Source organism: Aotus nancymaae, unplaced genomic scaffold (assembly GCF_030222135.1).
Source record: "Aotus nancymaae isolate 86718 unplaced genomic scaffold, 86718_ANA_hifiasm-v0.15.2.pri h1tg000014l, whole genome shotgun sequence".
Classification (NCBI taxonomy): domain Eukaryota; kingdom Metazoa; phylum Chordata; class Mammalia; order Primates; family Aotidae; genus Aotus; species Aotus nancymaae.
This window is the reverse complement of record NW_026988425.1, coordinates 65,971,354-65,987,345: the sequence shown is the minus strand read 5'-3', so window position 1 is coordinate 65,987,345 and position 15,992 is coordinate 65,971,354. Positions and strand designations below refer to the sequence as shown.

The 15,992-nt window shown below is 37.3% G+C and overlaps 1 protein-coding gene across 1 annotated transcript; it reads right to left on the bottom strand.

Moving 5' to 3' along the window:
• Window positions 1–1,267: 1,267 nt before the first annotated feature.
• UTP15 (UTP15 small subunit processome component) lies at window positions 1,268–15,952 on the bottom strand. The gene is made up of 13 exons (XM_021673213.2): window positions 15,784–15,952; window positions 14,178–14,299; window positions 13,288–13,380; window positions 13,017–13,201; window positions 11,954–12,132; window positions 10,922–11,047; window positions 9,100–9,235; window positions 5,072–5,156; window positions 3,780–3,929; window positions 2,938–3,039; window positions 2,318–2,451; window positions 2,091–2,149; window positions 1,268–1,596 (listed from the first exon to the last, which is right to left on the bottom strand). The coding sequence occupies exons 2-13, from the start codon at window positions 14,265–14,267 to the stop codon at window positions 1,379–1,381; spliced, it is 1,557 nt and encodes a 518-aa protein (XP_021528888.1). The 5' UTR covers window positions 14,268–14,299; window positions 15,784–15,952; the 3' UTR covers window positions 1,268–1,378.
• Between the last annotated feature and the right edge of the window lie 40 nt (window positions 15,953–15,992).

The following is a 15,992-nucleotide window of genomic DNA, read 5'->3' as shown; positions in this document are numbered from 1 at the left end:
AGGTAGAAGAGGTAGCAACTGTGAAATCAGTGTACTAGGAGTTACTAGCCAACAATTATCCATCCGGAATGGATACATCAAAAAGCCAAGAAAATAAGAATGTCTTTATAAAATAATAATAATATTTACAGGCTGGGTGCCGTGGCTCATGCCTGTAATCCCAGCACTTTGGGAGGACTAGGCAGGTGGATCACTTGAGGTCAGGAGTTCGAGACCAGCCTGACCAGTATGGTGAAATCCCATCTCTGCTAAAAGTACAAAAATTAGCCAGGCATGGTGGCAGGCACCTGTAAGCTCAGCTACTCAGGAGGCTGAGGCAGGAGAATCGCTTGAACCTGGGAGGCAAAGGTTGCAGGGAGCTGAGATCGTGCCTCTGCACTTCTCTACTGCATTCCGGCAATAGAACGAGACTCTTTCAAAAAAAAAAATTCTAAAAAATAATATTTACATTAAACTTTCAAAAACAACTATTTTTCAAAGCAAACTGCTCTGGATTGGGGTTCTAAAACACACTATGATTGTGATGAATGGGGGAAAAAATCTAAAAACAAAACAGAGAAAAGTTTTCAGAGGATAAGCTCAAAACATATGAAGAATAGTTTGAAAGGCTATTTATTATAAGAAAAATGACAAATTCTATCATTCCTCTGACCTAAAACAAGGTGAAAACTTGTTAGAAAGGCTGCATGAAGAGAAGAAAGAAAAAGTAGTCTAATCAGGTCTATCTGCAGACCTTGCTCTCACACTCTGAATACAAATCTAGCTAGCATCAGCTCTTCAGAGCTGACCACTTACTTGCCACACTTGGAACAGCTGCACTCCCGCTACCAGCTGAAGCAGGGCACGTGATCTAAGACAAGTGTCGACATCAAGGAGAGAGGAAGCAAGCTACGCAAGGGCCTAGAAATCCCAAAGGCACTGATTAGCGTCAAGAAAGAGGCTTTTTGTTGTTGCCATTTGTTTTTGTTGTTGTTTTCCAGAAGTAATACAAGCCTGTGTTCCTTTAGCAGGATTCCCAGTTGGATCCTCTCCAGAGAGGATTCATATTTGAATTCCCATCTGCTACCAACTCAAATGTTGATACAGAATACTCCTGTACTAAAATTAATATCAACTCATCCCACATAAACCTACTTTGTGTCCAAGACAATTGAGATCTTCTAGGTGAAGATGCTATAAAATAATTCAAAATAGCACGTGGCAAACCATCTTACTTAAAACAGGTACTTGTTTTCCGACCACAATTATTCCAGTCTCTTCCAGAGAACTGCTTCTGTAAATAGTTTTTTTAATGTATCAAACAGAGTCTCTTTCCAACATTTAATAGAGGCAAATCTATTCCAACTTCAGAGTTCTTATATGTCTTATTTAGCAGACACTATGATTCTATCTTCTTATTCTCTGGAAATCCATCAGATGTATGTTCCAACACAGAAGTGCCTTCCTTCCCTCTCATGGTGGCAAAAAGCATATCCATCATCCCCAAGGTTTCTAACAATTCTCTTTGGTAATCAATCTCTTTTTCTACGAGTACTTGAAGTAGCAAAAACTTTTTATCAACTACAGGGGACTGACCAATCACAGGCAGATATATATCTAAAAAGAGAGAAAGAAAACACATTAACTAGCAATATCTTTCTATACATTAAGTGAAAAGAAAATTCTTAAAAGTATAAAAATAACCATAAAAACACTGAAAAATCTGTACTTATGTTATAATTAATGATTTATAGAAAATACAACAATCCTTCTGAGTAAATTTATTTCAAAAAAGCAATAATTATAGAAAATATAGGGTGGAAGTTCTGACTTATTTTCATTTTCCTATTTGAAAAATTGTCATGGTCATTACAGATGTGTATGAAAACAAATTTTTTTTGGTAATAACCTTAGTTCCATCAATTCAAAGTCACGCCACTATAAACATTTTACATTTTAAACTGCATTGACTTGTTGGTTTCTCCATGAAAATCCATATTGAGAATTAATAAAAGCAAGATATTCTGATCTACTTGATTTCCAAATTTGATTCTTTGACATCTCTACTTTTGCAAGCATGTTAGGATTTTCAAGTTTTAACAACTACTTACCAATAATTATTTCAGCAGCATTGATTAAAACAGGGGCAAATCTTGGCTGAGAAAGATTCCTACAAAGTAAAAATTCAATTTAGTAAAACCTGTAAACCTAAAAAACAAATCTTTAAAACAGATTTGTTTCTTCAGTTCTCTACAAGGATCAAACTAAATATGTCTTTCATTTGGTGATAAAGGATTTCAGAAGCAAAATAAAAGTGTTTCAGAGACATAAAACATACCTTATCAAAAAATTAAGAACACGACTGATTTCCTTTTCATCTCGACCTGCAAGGGCATTTGCAAGGACTCCTCTTCGATTTAATTCCTTTATGATGGACACTGTAATCTCAGGTGTCTTTATTGCACAAGTAGGCTAGAAAAATTTTCACAGTCAACATGAGCAGACAAAACAGCACAAAAGAAAAAAAATCATTGTCTTACACGAAATTATCAAGTTTGAATAGATGTTTATCTTCACAGTTCCAAGTCATGGTAATATGCAGGGTAAGTAATAACATAATTTTTTTTTAAATGCTCACTCGGCCGGGCATGGTGGCTCACACCTCTAACCTCAGTACTTTGGGAGGCCGAGGCAGGCAGATCACAAGGTCAAGAAATTGAGACCATCCTGGTTAACATGCTGAAACTTTGTCTCTACTAAAAACACAAAAATTAGCTGGGTGTGGTGGCACATGCCTGTAATCCCAGCTACCAGGGAGGCTGAGGCATAAGAATCACTCGAACCCAGGAGGCGGAGGTCGCAGTGAGTCGAGATCGCGCCACGGTGCTCTAGCCTGGAGACAGAGCAAGACTCTGTCCCCAAAAAAAAAAAAAAAAACAAAAAAAAACGCTCACTCACCTCAAGAACTCTGTCAAGTGCCTTAGAGATTCGAAAATGTTTCAGATCCCTGTCGTACAATTCTAGGTGTTTCTTTGTTGGCCTGTTAATCAAAATGTCATCCTGCAATGAAAAGTAAATTTACAGAGAAAAAAATCAGTATCTGTATAAAGATATATTTAATATAAACTTTTCATAATGAAGTGGCATCTCCGAACTATGTCACAAATAATGTTCATATGCCCATAATGTAGATTAAATAAAAATGAATCCTGCTAATCAGAGTCAAGAAAGAAAAAAAAGTGGAGTAATTTTCTACATCAACATGTTCTTACTCTTATAATTTTAACTTACAATATGTACTCTGTTGTCTGAATTCTAGGTAAAAATTACTCATTTCAATTCTCTTTACGTGGCAGGCAGTGGGATTCAGTAGAAAGAGAAATAAAATAAGAATCAGAGATAATGAGATCTAGTCTCAACAACTCTGCATACCAGTAATGAAATACTGAATTAATCACAAATTCTTTGCATCTCAATCTTCTCAGGTGCCAAATGGGGACATGACTGGCTCTACTACTTCTTGGGGTTTAGATCAAATCAGGTAGTATGTGAAAGACGTTATTTTGAATCCAGTAAAAGCATGATAACACTATGCTATGATGCAGAGTATTACATAAAGTAGTCCTTGTTTCCCATTACTCTTCAATCATGTCCCCAATCTAGCAATCTAGAAATAATTCTGATGTAGAGAAAAGCAGAATAAAGTTAAATGCCACATGAACTATGCTTTCCAGTAATGTGCAGGGATGCTACTCTAACAAATTTCATGTTTTAAACAAATATGAGAAATGCACAAATACCCGTTGCTTCATGTAATTTTTTCCTTTAATAAATGTTCGATATGCAGGCCTTCTTCTTCTGGGAAGCGATTCCTTCTTTGCTTCAGATTTCCGATGTTTAACACTCAGTATGCCATTGGTCATTCCTACAACTATCGTCTCATCTTCATGCTAATAGCAATTAGAAAAATAAGTTAGTCTATTCTTAACTCATAATTTATAGTACTTTTACTTTAAAACACATTTATATTGTGTTTGCTGCTTGTCCATACATTCACCAAGTTCCATTCAGATACACACAGTCTGCCTAACAATGATTGGTGCAAGACGTTAAAGCAAAATCCTTAGGATACAACTATATTGACAGAACTTATACGTGTAAAGTATAAGTTTGTGTAATAATACTGGCAAAGTTTGTGTAATAATACATAGTTGGTTGGGCACAGTGGATCATGTCTGTAATCCCAGCACTTTGGGAGGCTGAGGTGAACGGATCATGAGGTCAGGAGTTGAGACCAGCCTGACCAACACGGTGAAACTCCATCTTTACTAAAAATACAAAAACTAGCCGGGCGTGGTGGCACACGTCTGTAATTCTGGCTACCGAGGAGGCTGACGCAGGAGAATCACTTGAACCCAGGAGGCAGAGGTTGCAGTGAGCCAAGATCACGCCACTGTACTCCAGCCTGGGCGACAGAGCAAGATCCCATCTCAATAAAAGAAGAAGAAGAATAAACAGTACATAGTTAACAGCATCAAGGATTACACAGTAGCAAGACTTTTACAATCTTGCCCCCCAAAAATATTTTTTAGTAAGCTTTTCCTCTCCCAAATCAGATTTCTATATAACATACTCAAATGCCTTCCTGCCCAAATGTGGTTTCTCATAAAACTTGACAGTATACATTTCAGAAACAGCAGTAATAAAGAAAAGGAGATATTTCATTTTGTTGTCCCCTTTTCCCCCAATCTTTTTTTCTGCTCAGAGAGCTAATCTGCCTTTCTAGTGTACTATAATACTCTTGAGTTAAATTAGTTGAAGAGAGATTTATCAGCTTCCCAGGTCCTGCATTTGGTGTTAACAATGCCTAGAGCACTGTCCTTGGTTTGAAGTTACCCGGTGAGTGAGACCTATATCTAAATTCATGCTCAGTCATTAGGACAAGTTATATATGCCAGCAATTGTCTTAACTCAAATATCTAATGTGACAAGAGGAGTTACTCAAATCCAAAACTAAAGCCCAAAATTCCATTTTAGTTTCATTTAACAGGGAAGGTTAGGGACAGACTTAAAAACAGGTAAAGGTACTTACTGCAAGGGCAAGACTCAAAATTGAAGCTGCATAATCAAAACTGTGGACTACTTTGTAGGAAGTTGTGCTGTATACTTTTACCTTCCTAATAAAAAAGAAAAGCTTTGTCAAAAATCACCTTGAAAATGAGTATAAAATGCAAATTTCTATTTTTTGAAAATTCAAAATATGAACATTAAAATCTATACAACAGTGAAGAAAACGAAGATCAGTAATCTTAATTACAAACTAATTTATCACTGAATCCCTTAAAAAATGAGCTGTATACCAGTCCTAACTATAAGAGCCAGGTGTGGTGGCTCAGGCCTGTAATCCCAGCACTTTGGGAGGCCAAGGTGGGCAGATCACTTGAGGCCAGGAGTTTGAGACCAGCCTGGCTAACATGACGTAACCCCCATCTCTACCAAAAATAACAAGAAACAGCCAGGTATGGTGGCACATGCCTGTAATCCCAGCTACTCAGGAGGCTGAGGCATAAGAATTGCTTGAACCTGGTTGCAGTGAGCTGAAATCCTGCCATTGCCCTCCAGCCTGGGCAACAGAGCAAGGCTCTGTCTCAAAAATTCTTTTAAAAAGGAAAAAAAACAAAACCAGAAGAATAGACCATCAGCCACTGTCATCTGAAGATCACACTTAGAAGTAAAGAAAAAGTATCAGTTGGGTACGGTGGCTCGTGCCTATAATCCCAGCACTTTGGGAGGCCGAGGCAGGCAGATCACCTGAGGTCAGGAGTTCAAGACCAGCCTGACCAACATGGAGAAACCCCATCTCTACTAAAAATACAAAATTAGCCAGGTGTGGTGGCACATGCCTGTTATCCCAGCTACACAGGAGAATCGCTTGAACCCAGGAGGCGGAGGTTGCAGTGAGCTGAGATCATGCCATTGCATTCCAGCCTAGGCAACAAGGGCAAAACGCTGTCACACACAAAAAAAAAAAAGAAAAAAGAAAAAGGAGAAAGTATCAATGAAAGTATATCACAAAGCCAAGTGTAATGGCTCACACCTGTAATCCCAGCACTCTGGGAGGTCATGGTCAGCAGACCACTTGAGCCCAAGAATTCAAGACCAGCCTGGGCAACATGATGAAACCCCATCTCTACAAAAATAAAAAATAAATTTTTTTAAAAAAAGAAAGAAAGGGCCAGGAGTGGTGACTCACACCTGTAATCCCAGCACTTTGGGAGGCCGAGGCAGGTGGATCATGAGGTCAGGAGTTCAAGACCAGCCTGGCCAAGATAGTGAAACTCCATCTCTACTAAAAATCAAAAAAAATCAGCTGGGCGTGATGGCAGGCACCTGCACCAGCAACTCGGGAGGCTGAGACAGAGAATTGCTTGAACCCAGAAGGTGGAGGCTGCAGTGAGCCGAGATCATGCTACTGCACTCCAGCCTGAGCAACAGAGCGAGACTACCTCTTCAAAAGAAAAAAAAAAAGAAAGAAAGAAAGTACACATGAAACCAAATTATCAGGGATTCTCAACTTCAGAATTACTATCATTTTGGGGCAAAGAATTCTTTTCTGTAGGCGCTGTTCTATGCATTGTAGGATGTTTAGCAGCCTTCCTGGCCTCTATCCCCTACATGGCAAGCACCATGACTTTAAGTTGTGATAAAAAACAAAAATTTCTCAAGATATTGTCAAACATTCCTTGAGGAATGAAAATCACTCTTGATTGAAACCACCACAAATAGAGCCAATTTACACTTAGCTTTTAGGAACATACCTAAGAATCAAGTCCCAAATTGCCTAGTAACATGATTTCAGAGAATCTGCCATGTAATATTTATTTACAAAAAATTCCTTTGTATTAAAAATATTTTCTAGCTTTTAAAATATGTACAGTCAATCCTCCTTATGGCAGATTCACAACTGCAGATTCAATCAACCATGGATAGAAAATGTCCATAAATAAATACATAAGAAAAAATAATACAGAAGTTTAAAATACAGTGTAAGAACTATTTACATAGCATTTGTATTGTATTAGGCATTACAAATAAGCTAGAGATGATTTAAAGTATACAGTGGATATGTGTAGGTAATATGCAAATATTATGCCATTTTAAACAAGGGACTTGGACATTCACAACCAATTCCCCGCAGTTACCACAGGATGACCATATACTTTTTAATAAATATGCTAAAAACCAAAGTTTTTCATAATGGCAGAAAAAAATGAAAATACAGAAATAAAATAATCAAAAATAGATAATATAAGCCAGCCATGGTGGCTCACACCTATAATCCCAGCACTTCGGAAGGCTGAGGTAGGTGGATCTCTTAAGCTCAGGAGTTTGAGACCAGTCTGGGCAACATGACGAAACCCCGTACCTACAAAAATACAAAAATGAGCCAGGTGTGGTGGCACGTGCCTGTGGTCCCAGATACTCAGGAGGCTGAGGTGAGGGAATCGCTTGAAGCCAAGAGGCAGAGGTTGCAGTCAGCCAAGATTATACCACTGTTCTCCAGCCTGGGCAACAGGGCGAAACCCTGTCTCAAGATAATAATAATAATAGATCATGTAAATTCTAGCCGCATGTGGCTACTGACCACTTGAAATGTGGCTAGTGAAAATGAGAAAATAAATTGTTTATTTAATTTAATTTTAATTTAAAAACTGAGACAGTAATTTTTATAAAATATTATATATATATTTTTTTAAGAGACAGGGTATCGCTCTGTCACCCAGGCTAGAGTATGGTGGTACTATCACAGCTCACCACAACCTCAAACTCCTGCACTCTAATGCCTCTCCTGCCTCAGCCTCCCTAGTAGCTATGATTAAAGGTGTGTACCACCGTGTCTAGCTAATTTTTTAAATTTTCTGTAGAGATGGGGTCTCACTATATTATCCAGGCTGGTCTCAAACTTTGGCCTCAAGTGAGCCTCCCACCTGAACCTCCCAAAGCACTGGGACTACAGGTGTAAGCCACTGCACCCAACCCAAAATATGATTATTGTATCATAGTGCACATGTTTAGATGCTTAATTTATTTCTCATATCTTAATAATTTTTACATACATTACATGTTGAAATTATATTTTATATATATTTTATTTTTACACTAGATATTAGGCTAAATTAAATGTGCTATCTAAATTTTATGCTGGGCATGGTGGCTTACACCTGTAATCCCAACATTTTGGGAGGCCAAGGTGGGTGGATCACCTGAGGTCAGGAGTTCGAGACCAGTGTGACTAACATGGCGAAACCCCATCTCTACTAAAAATACAAAAATTAGCCAGGCATGTAATCCCAGCCACTCGGGAAGCTGAGGCAGGAGAATCCCTTGAACCCGGGAGGCAAAGGTTGCAATAAGCTGAAAACTCACCACTGCATTCCAGCCTAGGCAACAGAGGAAGACTGTCCCCCTCAAAAAAATTAATTTATCTAATTTTTAAAAACTTTTTAGGTCAGGCACAGTGGCTCACGCCTGTAATCCCAGCACTTTGGGAGAGTGAGGTGGGCAGATCACACGAGGCCAGAAATTTGAGACCAGTCTGGGCAATATGGCAAAACCCCGTCTCTACTAAAAATACAAAAATTAGCCAGGCGTGCTACACACCTGTAATCCCAGCTACTCGGGAGGCTGAGTCACAAGAATCGCTTGAACCCAGGAGGTGAAGGTTGCAGTAACCCCAGATTGTGCCACTGCACACCAGTCTTGGCAACAGAACTGTCTCAAAAAAAAAAGACTCTGTCTCAAAAAAAAAAGAAAACCTCAAAATATATGAATGTACAATAATGGTTTTATAAGATAGTTTTTAGAATAACATTATTTGAAAGCTTATCATTCAAATGGTTCAATAATGTTGTTTAGGTATATAAGTTAAAACAAATTATATCAAAGGAGAAAATAAGTAGCTATATGTAAATTAAAGGTCAAAACTATTTTCAACTCAACAGGTTTTTTTCCTCCTGGAAATCATTATCACAAAACTTATCACAAATATTGCTGAAATAACTCATTTCCTCAAGCAGTAAACACCTGCACACTACTATAGAAAAAAATTAAAATGCCAACCTATCCAGTGAGCCAGAGAGCAACCTCTGTCCAGAGCTACTTAGACATAAACATGTCACAGTTTTGTGATGATTTTTCAGAGATACCAGCAATTGTCCTCCTTTTAACATGTCCCAGACCTTAACATAACGACCTCCTACAAAAAGAAATAATCGTTAGTTGGATATTCTGCCCACAGATTCAAAATTTAAAAGATCTGAAAAGCATTCTTCACTGACACTCCTCAATGCGTGGAAGCTGAGTGAGGGAGTCCAGAGTCCAGGCTCCACCACTTCCTGGGTAATTGGAAATAATAGTTCCTACCCCACAGAACTGTTATGACAGTTAAATAATTTAATATTTGTGAAGCATACAGAAATTCCAGCAAAATAAATGCATAACCAAAAGAGTTCATTTTAAGAAAATTATAATAAAATCTTTTTTTAAAGAAATTCTATACAGCAGTAGAAGTGAATAATGTAGATTTGAGCAAGACATCAAGCAAAAGTCTAATATGGAAAACAGAAAAAGGGGTGGGAGAGGAGACTGAAATCTTGACTGGGGAACAGGATTTGGAACCCAACTCACAGTCCCCACCCCTCCACTAGTATGTGGCACCTCATAAGCAGGATCACAGCTGAAACCACTGCTCTAGTCCAACCCTCTCATTTTCAAGGTCTAGAAACCTTAAGAAATTGCCCGAGGTCACAATTAGCTAGTGACACAGTGGAGATTAGCATACAGCTTTCTATTCTCCCTGTTCAACTTGATATTTTTTCCATTTGTCATAATAACAGCAAGAAAAGTAGACATATCTGACATTTACCAACTTGTTTTTTTTTAATTAGAGATGGAGTCTCACTAGGTTGCCCAGGCTGGTCTCAAATTCCTGGGCTCAAGCTTTCTGTCTGTCTTGGCCTCCCAAAGTGCTAAGATTACAGGCGTGAGCCACCATACCCAGCATCAACTTATTTTTACATCAGATAGGTACTGGGGAAAATAATATAAAACAGAGTAATTTCTAGCCACATTTTAGAATTAAGAGAAAAAAAGGATGCACACACAGCAATATATGTTGTCAGCTGCAAATTCTACCTATACATTTTTCTAAAGTCAACATATTTTTACTTTATTTACAAATGAAAAAAGTCAATTTACTTCTTCCATTGTAATTATGAAAATGTAGTATGTGCAAAACACCTCAGTCCCAACTTGTGAAAAAATGTACTAAGGCCCCTTTTGAGGCCACATTATCTCCTTTCTCTAGTACTAGCTGCTGTTTGCTGGGTAAGGACATTTCAATCTAGAGAGTCACAGAAAAAGAGACAAGCCTTCTAGATCTCAAATAACTGATTTTCAAAAGCTGCTGCAGATCTCTCAGGTAGGAGTAAAAGGAATATAAGCTAGATTTCTGGGGTTAAATAAGATGGCACAGGGCTAAATACGTAATGTAGGCTCTCAAGTTCTGTGATTTCAGATCTGCCACTTACCACTTTGCCGTTGAAAAATTAGTTAAAACTTTTATTTTGTTAGTCATAAAACACAGGAAAAGCTAACTACCTTGTAGCATCATCTAGTGCACTAGAGTTAATATGTATATAACAGCACAGTGCCTGGCTCACATTAGATACACAATAAATGATAACTGCTTGCCTGTCCTATCGATTGAGCAAAAACTGAGATATGCAAATCAAATGCACACTGATAAATTATAAAAAGCAACTGAAGCAAAAACTGAGATACACAAATCAAATGCACACTGATAAATTATAAAAAGCAACTGATTTTAAACAAATATGACTCAAAACCAACAACACTGGTGAAAGCTATCTTTAAGAAGTACCTGCTGACACCAGAAGACCTCCAGAAGGGAAAAGCAGGACACTCTCCACTGGCTGCCCATGCTCAACGGAGAGAACACTCTTACTCGTTCGTGCATCAAACATCTTCACAGTATGATCATATGATCCTAAAATGTCAATTTTTATATTGTTAGTTTCACTGTTTCAAACAACAAAAACCATATGTATCCAGATATAAATTTTAAAAGGAAAAAAAATCTTAGATGGAGTTTTAAAAAGACATATATGTATATTCATGAAGACACAGGACCTCCAAACCCTCTACCACTGATTGTATCTGAAGAAGCACTACACAATACTATACAATCTAACTTGCTCTGATCCTAAAATATTCCTTTCTTTGGACTACTGTCACTACTGAATCATCTGGAAATTTCTGTAAAGACACCCACAGGGGCTAAACTGCACTGTCTGTTTCTAGACTGCTTGAAGCAGTGTACTCCCCATTACAGTTCTGAGAGTCTATATGTTTTCAAGACACCCTGATTTTTCCAAACACATTTGGAAGACATGAACAATCACCAAAAGAAGAATAAAAAAATAAAAAGCAATTGGAAGCCAGGCACGGTGGCTCATACTTGTAATCCCAGCCCTTTGGGAGGAAACTGAGGCAGACAGATCACTTGAGCCCAGGAATTTGAGACCAGCCTGGGCAACACGGCAAAACCCTGTCTCTACAAAAAATACAAAAAGTAGATGGATATGGTGGGCACCTATAGTCCCAGCTACTTGGGAGGCTCAGGTGAGATGATGACTTGAGCCCAGGAGGTAGCAGATGCAGTGAGCAGTGATCACATCACTGCACTCCAGCCTGGGCAACAGAGTGAGAACCTGTCTCAAAATAAATACAAACATACTACGTAAAAATTTATTTAAAAACTGGAGAATTCATCAGGAACATATTCCTTTATAAAAGAAATTTTAAACCCCTCCATCCCAAAAGAGCCCCATAGCAAGATTAAAATACATCCCCATGAGATTATTTGCTTCATGAGGGAATAGAGTTCACCAACCTGTTATAAAGAGATCCGGATTAAGTTTGCTAGCACATCCACATCTCACATAATCAGAATGTTCTTTAAATGTCAAAATTTCTTTGGAGTTTGGAATATCCCATAATTTAACTGTGTAATCATCAGCCCCAGAGACCACGTGATATTTGTCAGCTGTAAAATCTACTGTATGAACTGCTCTGAAAGATTGAAGATCAGTATATTAAAAAACAAGAAAATTATTTTTCTGGTACCTTCTAACATAAAATGCTCCTATTTCTCAGATTAAGAAAAAAGCAGGTCAGTTTCAGGAAGTCTTCACAGAGGGAAATCATGAGAGAAAGAGAAAGGTTAAAGTGTTTGCCCCCAGGTCAATTAAGAAATATAAATACTCCTACATTATGAAGTTAAAAAGAATATTAAAGAATAGCCTTAAAATTATATATTCTAATATGTTAACAATTCCACTTAGCTGCTAAATACAAGAGCAAAGGCCCTTTAACTTTTAACATTTCAAAAAGTTCTTTAAAAAACTCAAAAAAGATTTGCCACTAAATAGAATGTTACATAAATTTGTTATATTTTAACAAATATCAGCAATGACACTGATAATCCTGAAAACAAAGTTATAATATAAAATTGTGATGGCCACTTAATTTATCAAGGGGCAAAACAGTACAAATTCAAGAAGAAAAGAAAATCTACCTTCCAACTTGACTTCAACATAAGATGCTCTAAGACAGTACAGGCCTATGGAGCTCTCATTACTAGCTGTAAGGTTGTCTTTAGATGAGTAATTCATAACCTCAACTGTGCCACAGACCTTGCTAAAGTTAACCAAAAGCTACAGAACAGCTCCCTAGATAAACATGTATTTCCTAAAATATCACATACAATTCTAGGGAATTCATGAGCCCTATGAAACTGGATCATAGAACCCAAGCTAAGTGCTCTTAGAACAATCAGGAAATATAGTACATATAAAACTTCATAAAACTGCTGTTTTTCATCAAAGAGAGAAAAAAACAGAGCTTACAACAAAATAAAACAAAATCAGAACACATAAAAACCAACTGTCTCTTACTTTGTATGGCCTTCAAACTGCCTGAGGGGAGCCCTTCCACTTATATCAAAAAGTTGAACTCCACCATCTTCACTGCCAGCCACAAGCAATCTACCATCTTGTCGAAAAGTAGCACAGTATGCTGTGTCTTTAAATCGAGAAAAGGTTTTTATAGGTTCTTGGGAGTATCGGCCATAAATGTGAATCTACAAGATGAAAAACAGTATTTCACCGGATGCTCAAGATCAGTAGTAAACTATACAAAAGAAAAATAAAGAAATACAATACTTACTCTTGAGGAAGCTGTGACAGCATAATTATATGGAGGCTGAGGAGAAAAGTCTACTTTTGAAACTGCACCAAATTCCTTAATCTGAACAGGGGTCTTAATAAAAAAATAGTAGAATGTTAACAGAGTTACCACTGGTAAGACCTATTTAAGCATTACATAATTTCTTACAGATCTTTTCTTTTTGTTCTTAGTAACATTTATTAGGTTGTATTTAATATAAAATTACAAAGGAAGCAAAAAAGGTCCATATCATCACCCAGACTATCCTTGTAGCCATTGAAATAAACATATGGTTAGAAAGCCACACCCTACTCTGTCTCTTCAGCTATTGAGTTTACTGTAATTTCCACCAGAAAAAAAAAAAAGTTACTATGTCTATACCAGCATACAATAACCACATACTTTTAAAATGACACAAAGATAATCCTACTATGCAGACTGTTCCACATCTTGCTTCTTTTCACTTAGTAACACATATTAGCTAACTTTTCATAGGAGCAACAGACTTACCATCCATTATAAGGCCACATTATATAGTAAATTATGTCCACTACTAATAGACATAGGTTTTTCCAGATTTCCACTATTACAAGCAATACTTCAATAAACATCTTTACACATGATATTCAAATTTTAAAATTTAACTCATTTGGCATTGACTGATCGTCTATTCTGTGCTAGACATTTGTATGGTTAATCTGATTAAGCAGTATGGACTTTTATATAAAATTCCAAGAAAAAATAGATATCAAACTATCTGCCCAAACTAAAAGCTGCGAATAGATTGTTTTTAGTTAATAATTCTCTGTTAGAGCATTCAGAGTATAATATATGCTAGAGAAATTGGCATAAACACAAATCCCTCCTCCCTCATTATCTCCCATACTCACCTTATAGTTGTTCCAGTATAGTGTATCTTGGGTAATTTTTTCACCAAGTATAGGATATGTCTGAATAGCTACAGGCTTATACCCAGCCATAATTCCATATAATTGACTGTTGTCTTCCTTCACTGAAGCAAGACAATAGTAAAAAAAAATTAAAGATTATGATTCAACCTGAGAAAGTCGATTAAAAAAAAATTAAAGAAATATAAAAAAAAAATTGCACTGTTGTCCAAGGGTCAATATTTTAGAATTGATATTAGAAATAATTACAGTGACTGCCTTAAGTCTGAAAAAGAAAATACTTTATATACATATTATTTATAAATTTGAACATATAGTTGATTTTCACTCTGCTTTCTTTCAAAAGTCTGTGTGGAAGTTTACAGATTAGAGACCAATTAACTATTTAATTCTAACCCAGAAAAAGCAATCTACAGGAAGTAGGAATAATTAAAGTAAGGGTTATCATATCGCACCATCTATTTAGCTGTACACAAAGGTTCTCACATCTAGCCAACCATTTTACAACACTTGGGAATAAATCTAGCACAGTCTTCCAGTAGCCAAACCAAAAAGGATTATACTGGCTTTGAGTGTCCATTTTCTGGCAACAGGAAATATTAAGGTGAAACTGCAAATACAAGTTTCCTGAAACCAAGCTTAAGATGACATTTAATCTATAAGAATTACAGTTACGGACTTGATTTCTTGAAAGCCTAAAAATGCCAAGAAATAAGAAAAACAAAGCTAATATCTAATGTAGAAGCTTAAAATTAAATTTACTTTAAAAGGTTTGAACAGTAGGAAAGAAAACTGTAATAAAGCAATCCTGAAATTAAATTCAACATTAAAGTGGCATAATAAAACTTTTAAATAGCATACAATCAAGCCAAAACATCTTTCCAGAACGATTCAAATGCAAGAGATTCAATGTTATCAGGTAAATGATTCCAGTGCTGCTACTCATCATCTATTACAAAAAGCCTGAAAACTTTACATCAGTAACACCACGATAAGTGTAACATATATTTAAAAGGTGCTTTAATGAAATACAATGACCAATGATTAAAGGGGGAACACTCTTCTGTTCATTAAAGCACCTGCCAATGTGCAGGACACTGTTCTAGGCACTGGAGATATAATGGTGAATGAAATAAAGACATGGCCTGTGCCCTCGCATACTCCAATATACTCCATTTTGGCTGGTGACTGGCACCAGATATTAATCTCGATTCAGCCTTGACGTGTCCGTCTTCCTCACTCCTAACATCCAAACAGTTAACAAGATATGCTGATTTTATCTCCCAAATCTTTAAAACTCCATTACGTTCACTGCACCTGAGGGAACCTCGTAAGCAAAGACAGACTGAAATATGTCCATTGCCTTGGAGAGTTGCTGGTTACTCCGGTAACTAACAACGGTGGACAGGAGAGGGTGTAATCGCAGAGGAGAATCTAAGTCGAAGCTTAATTGAAGGGAACTTGAACCGGTTAAAGAATTTAGCCATTCTCCTACAGAGCCTGGGAAGCCCCAGAAGAGCATGTCAGATAATACAGGAAGGCCAAGTGTGAGTCTGGGCTTCCTTCAATGGGAGCCGCCTTCACCTACCTCCACTGAGCCCCAAAGGGCCCGACGAGACACCTGGACTCAAGGACAATTAATCGGACTCGGCCAACTCCCACTCATGGACCTTTCAGTAGCACTGGCGTGAAAATCACATGGACCCTCGAGAAGCCGGCGACACACACATATAACCGAACGTCGCGTAAAAATGACGTAGCAGCGCGAGCTCCTGAGACTCACGCATCCCGGCGGCG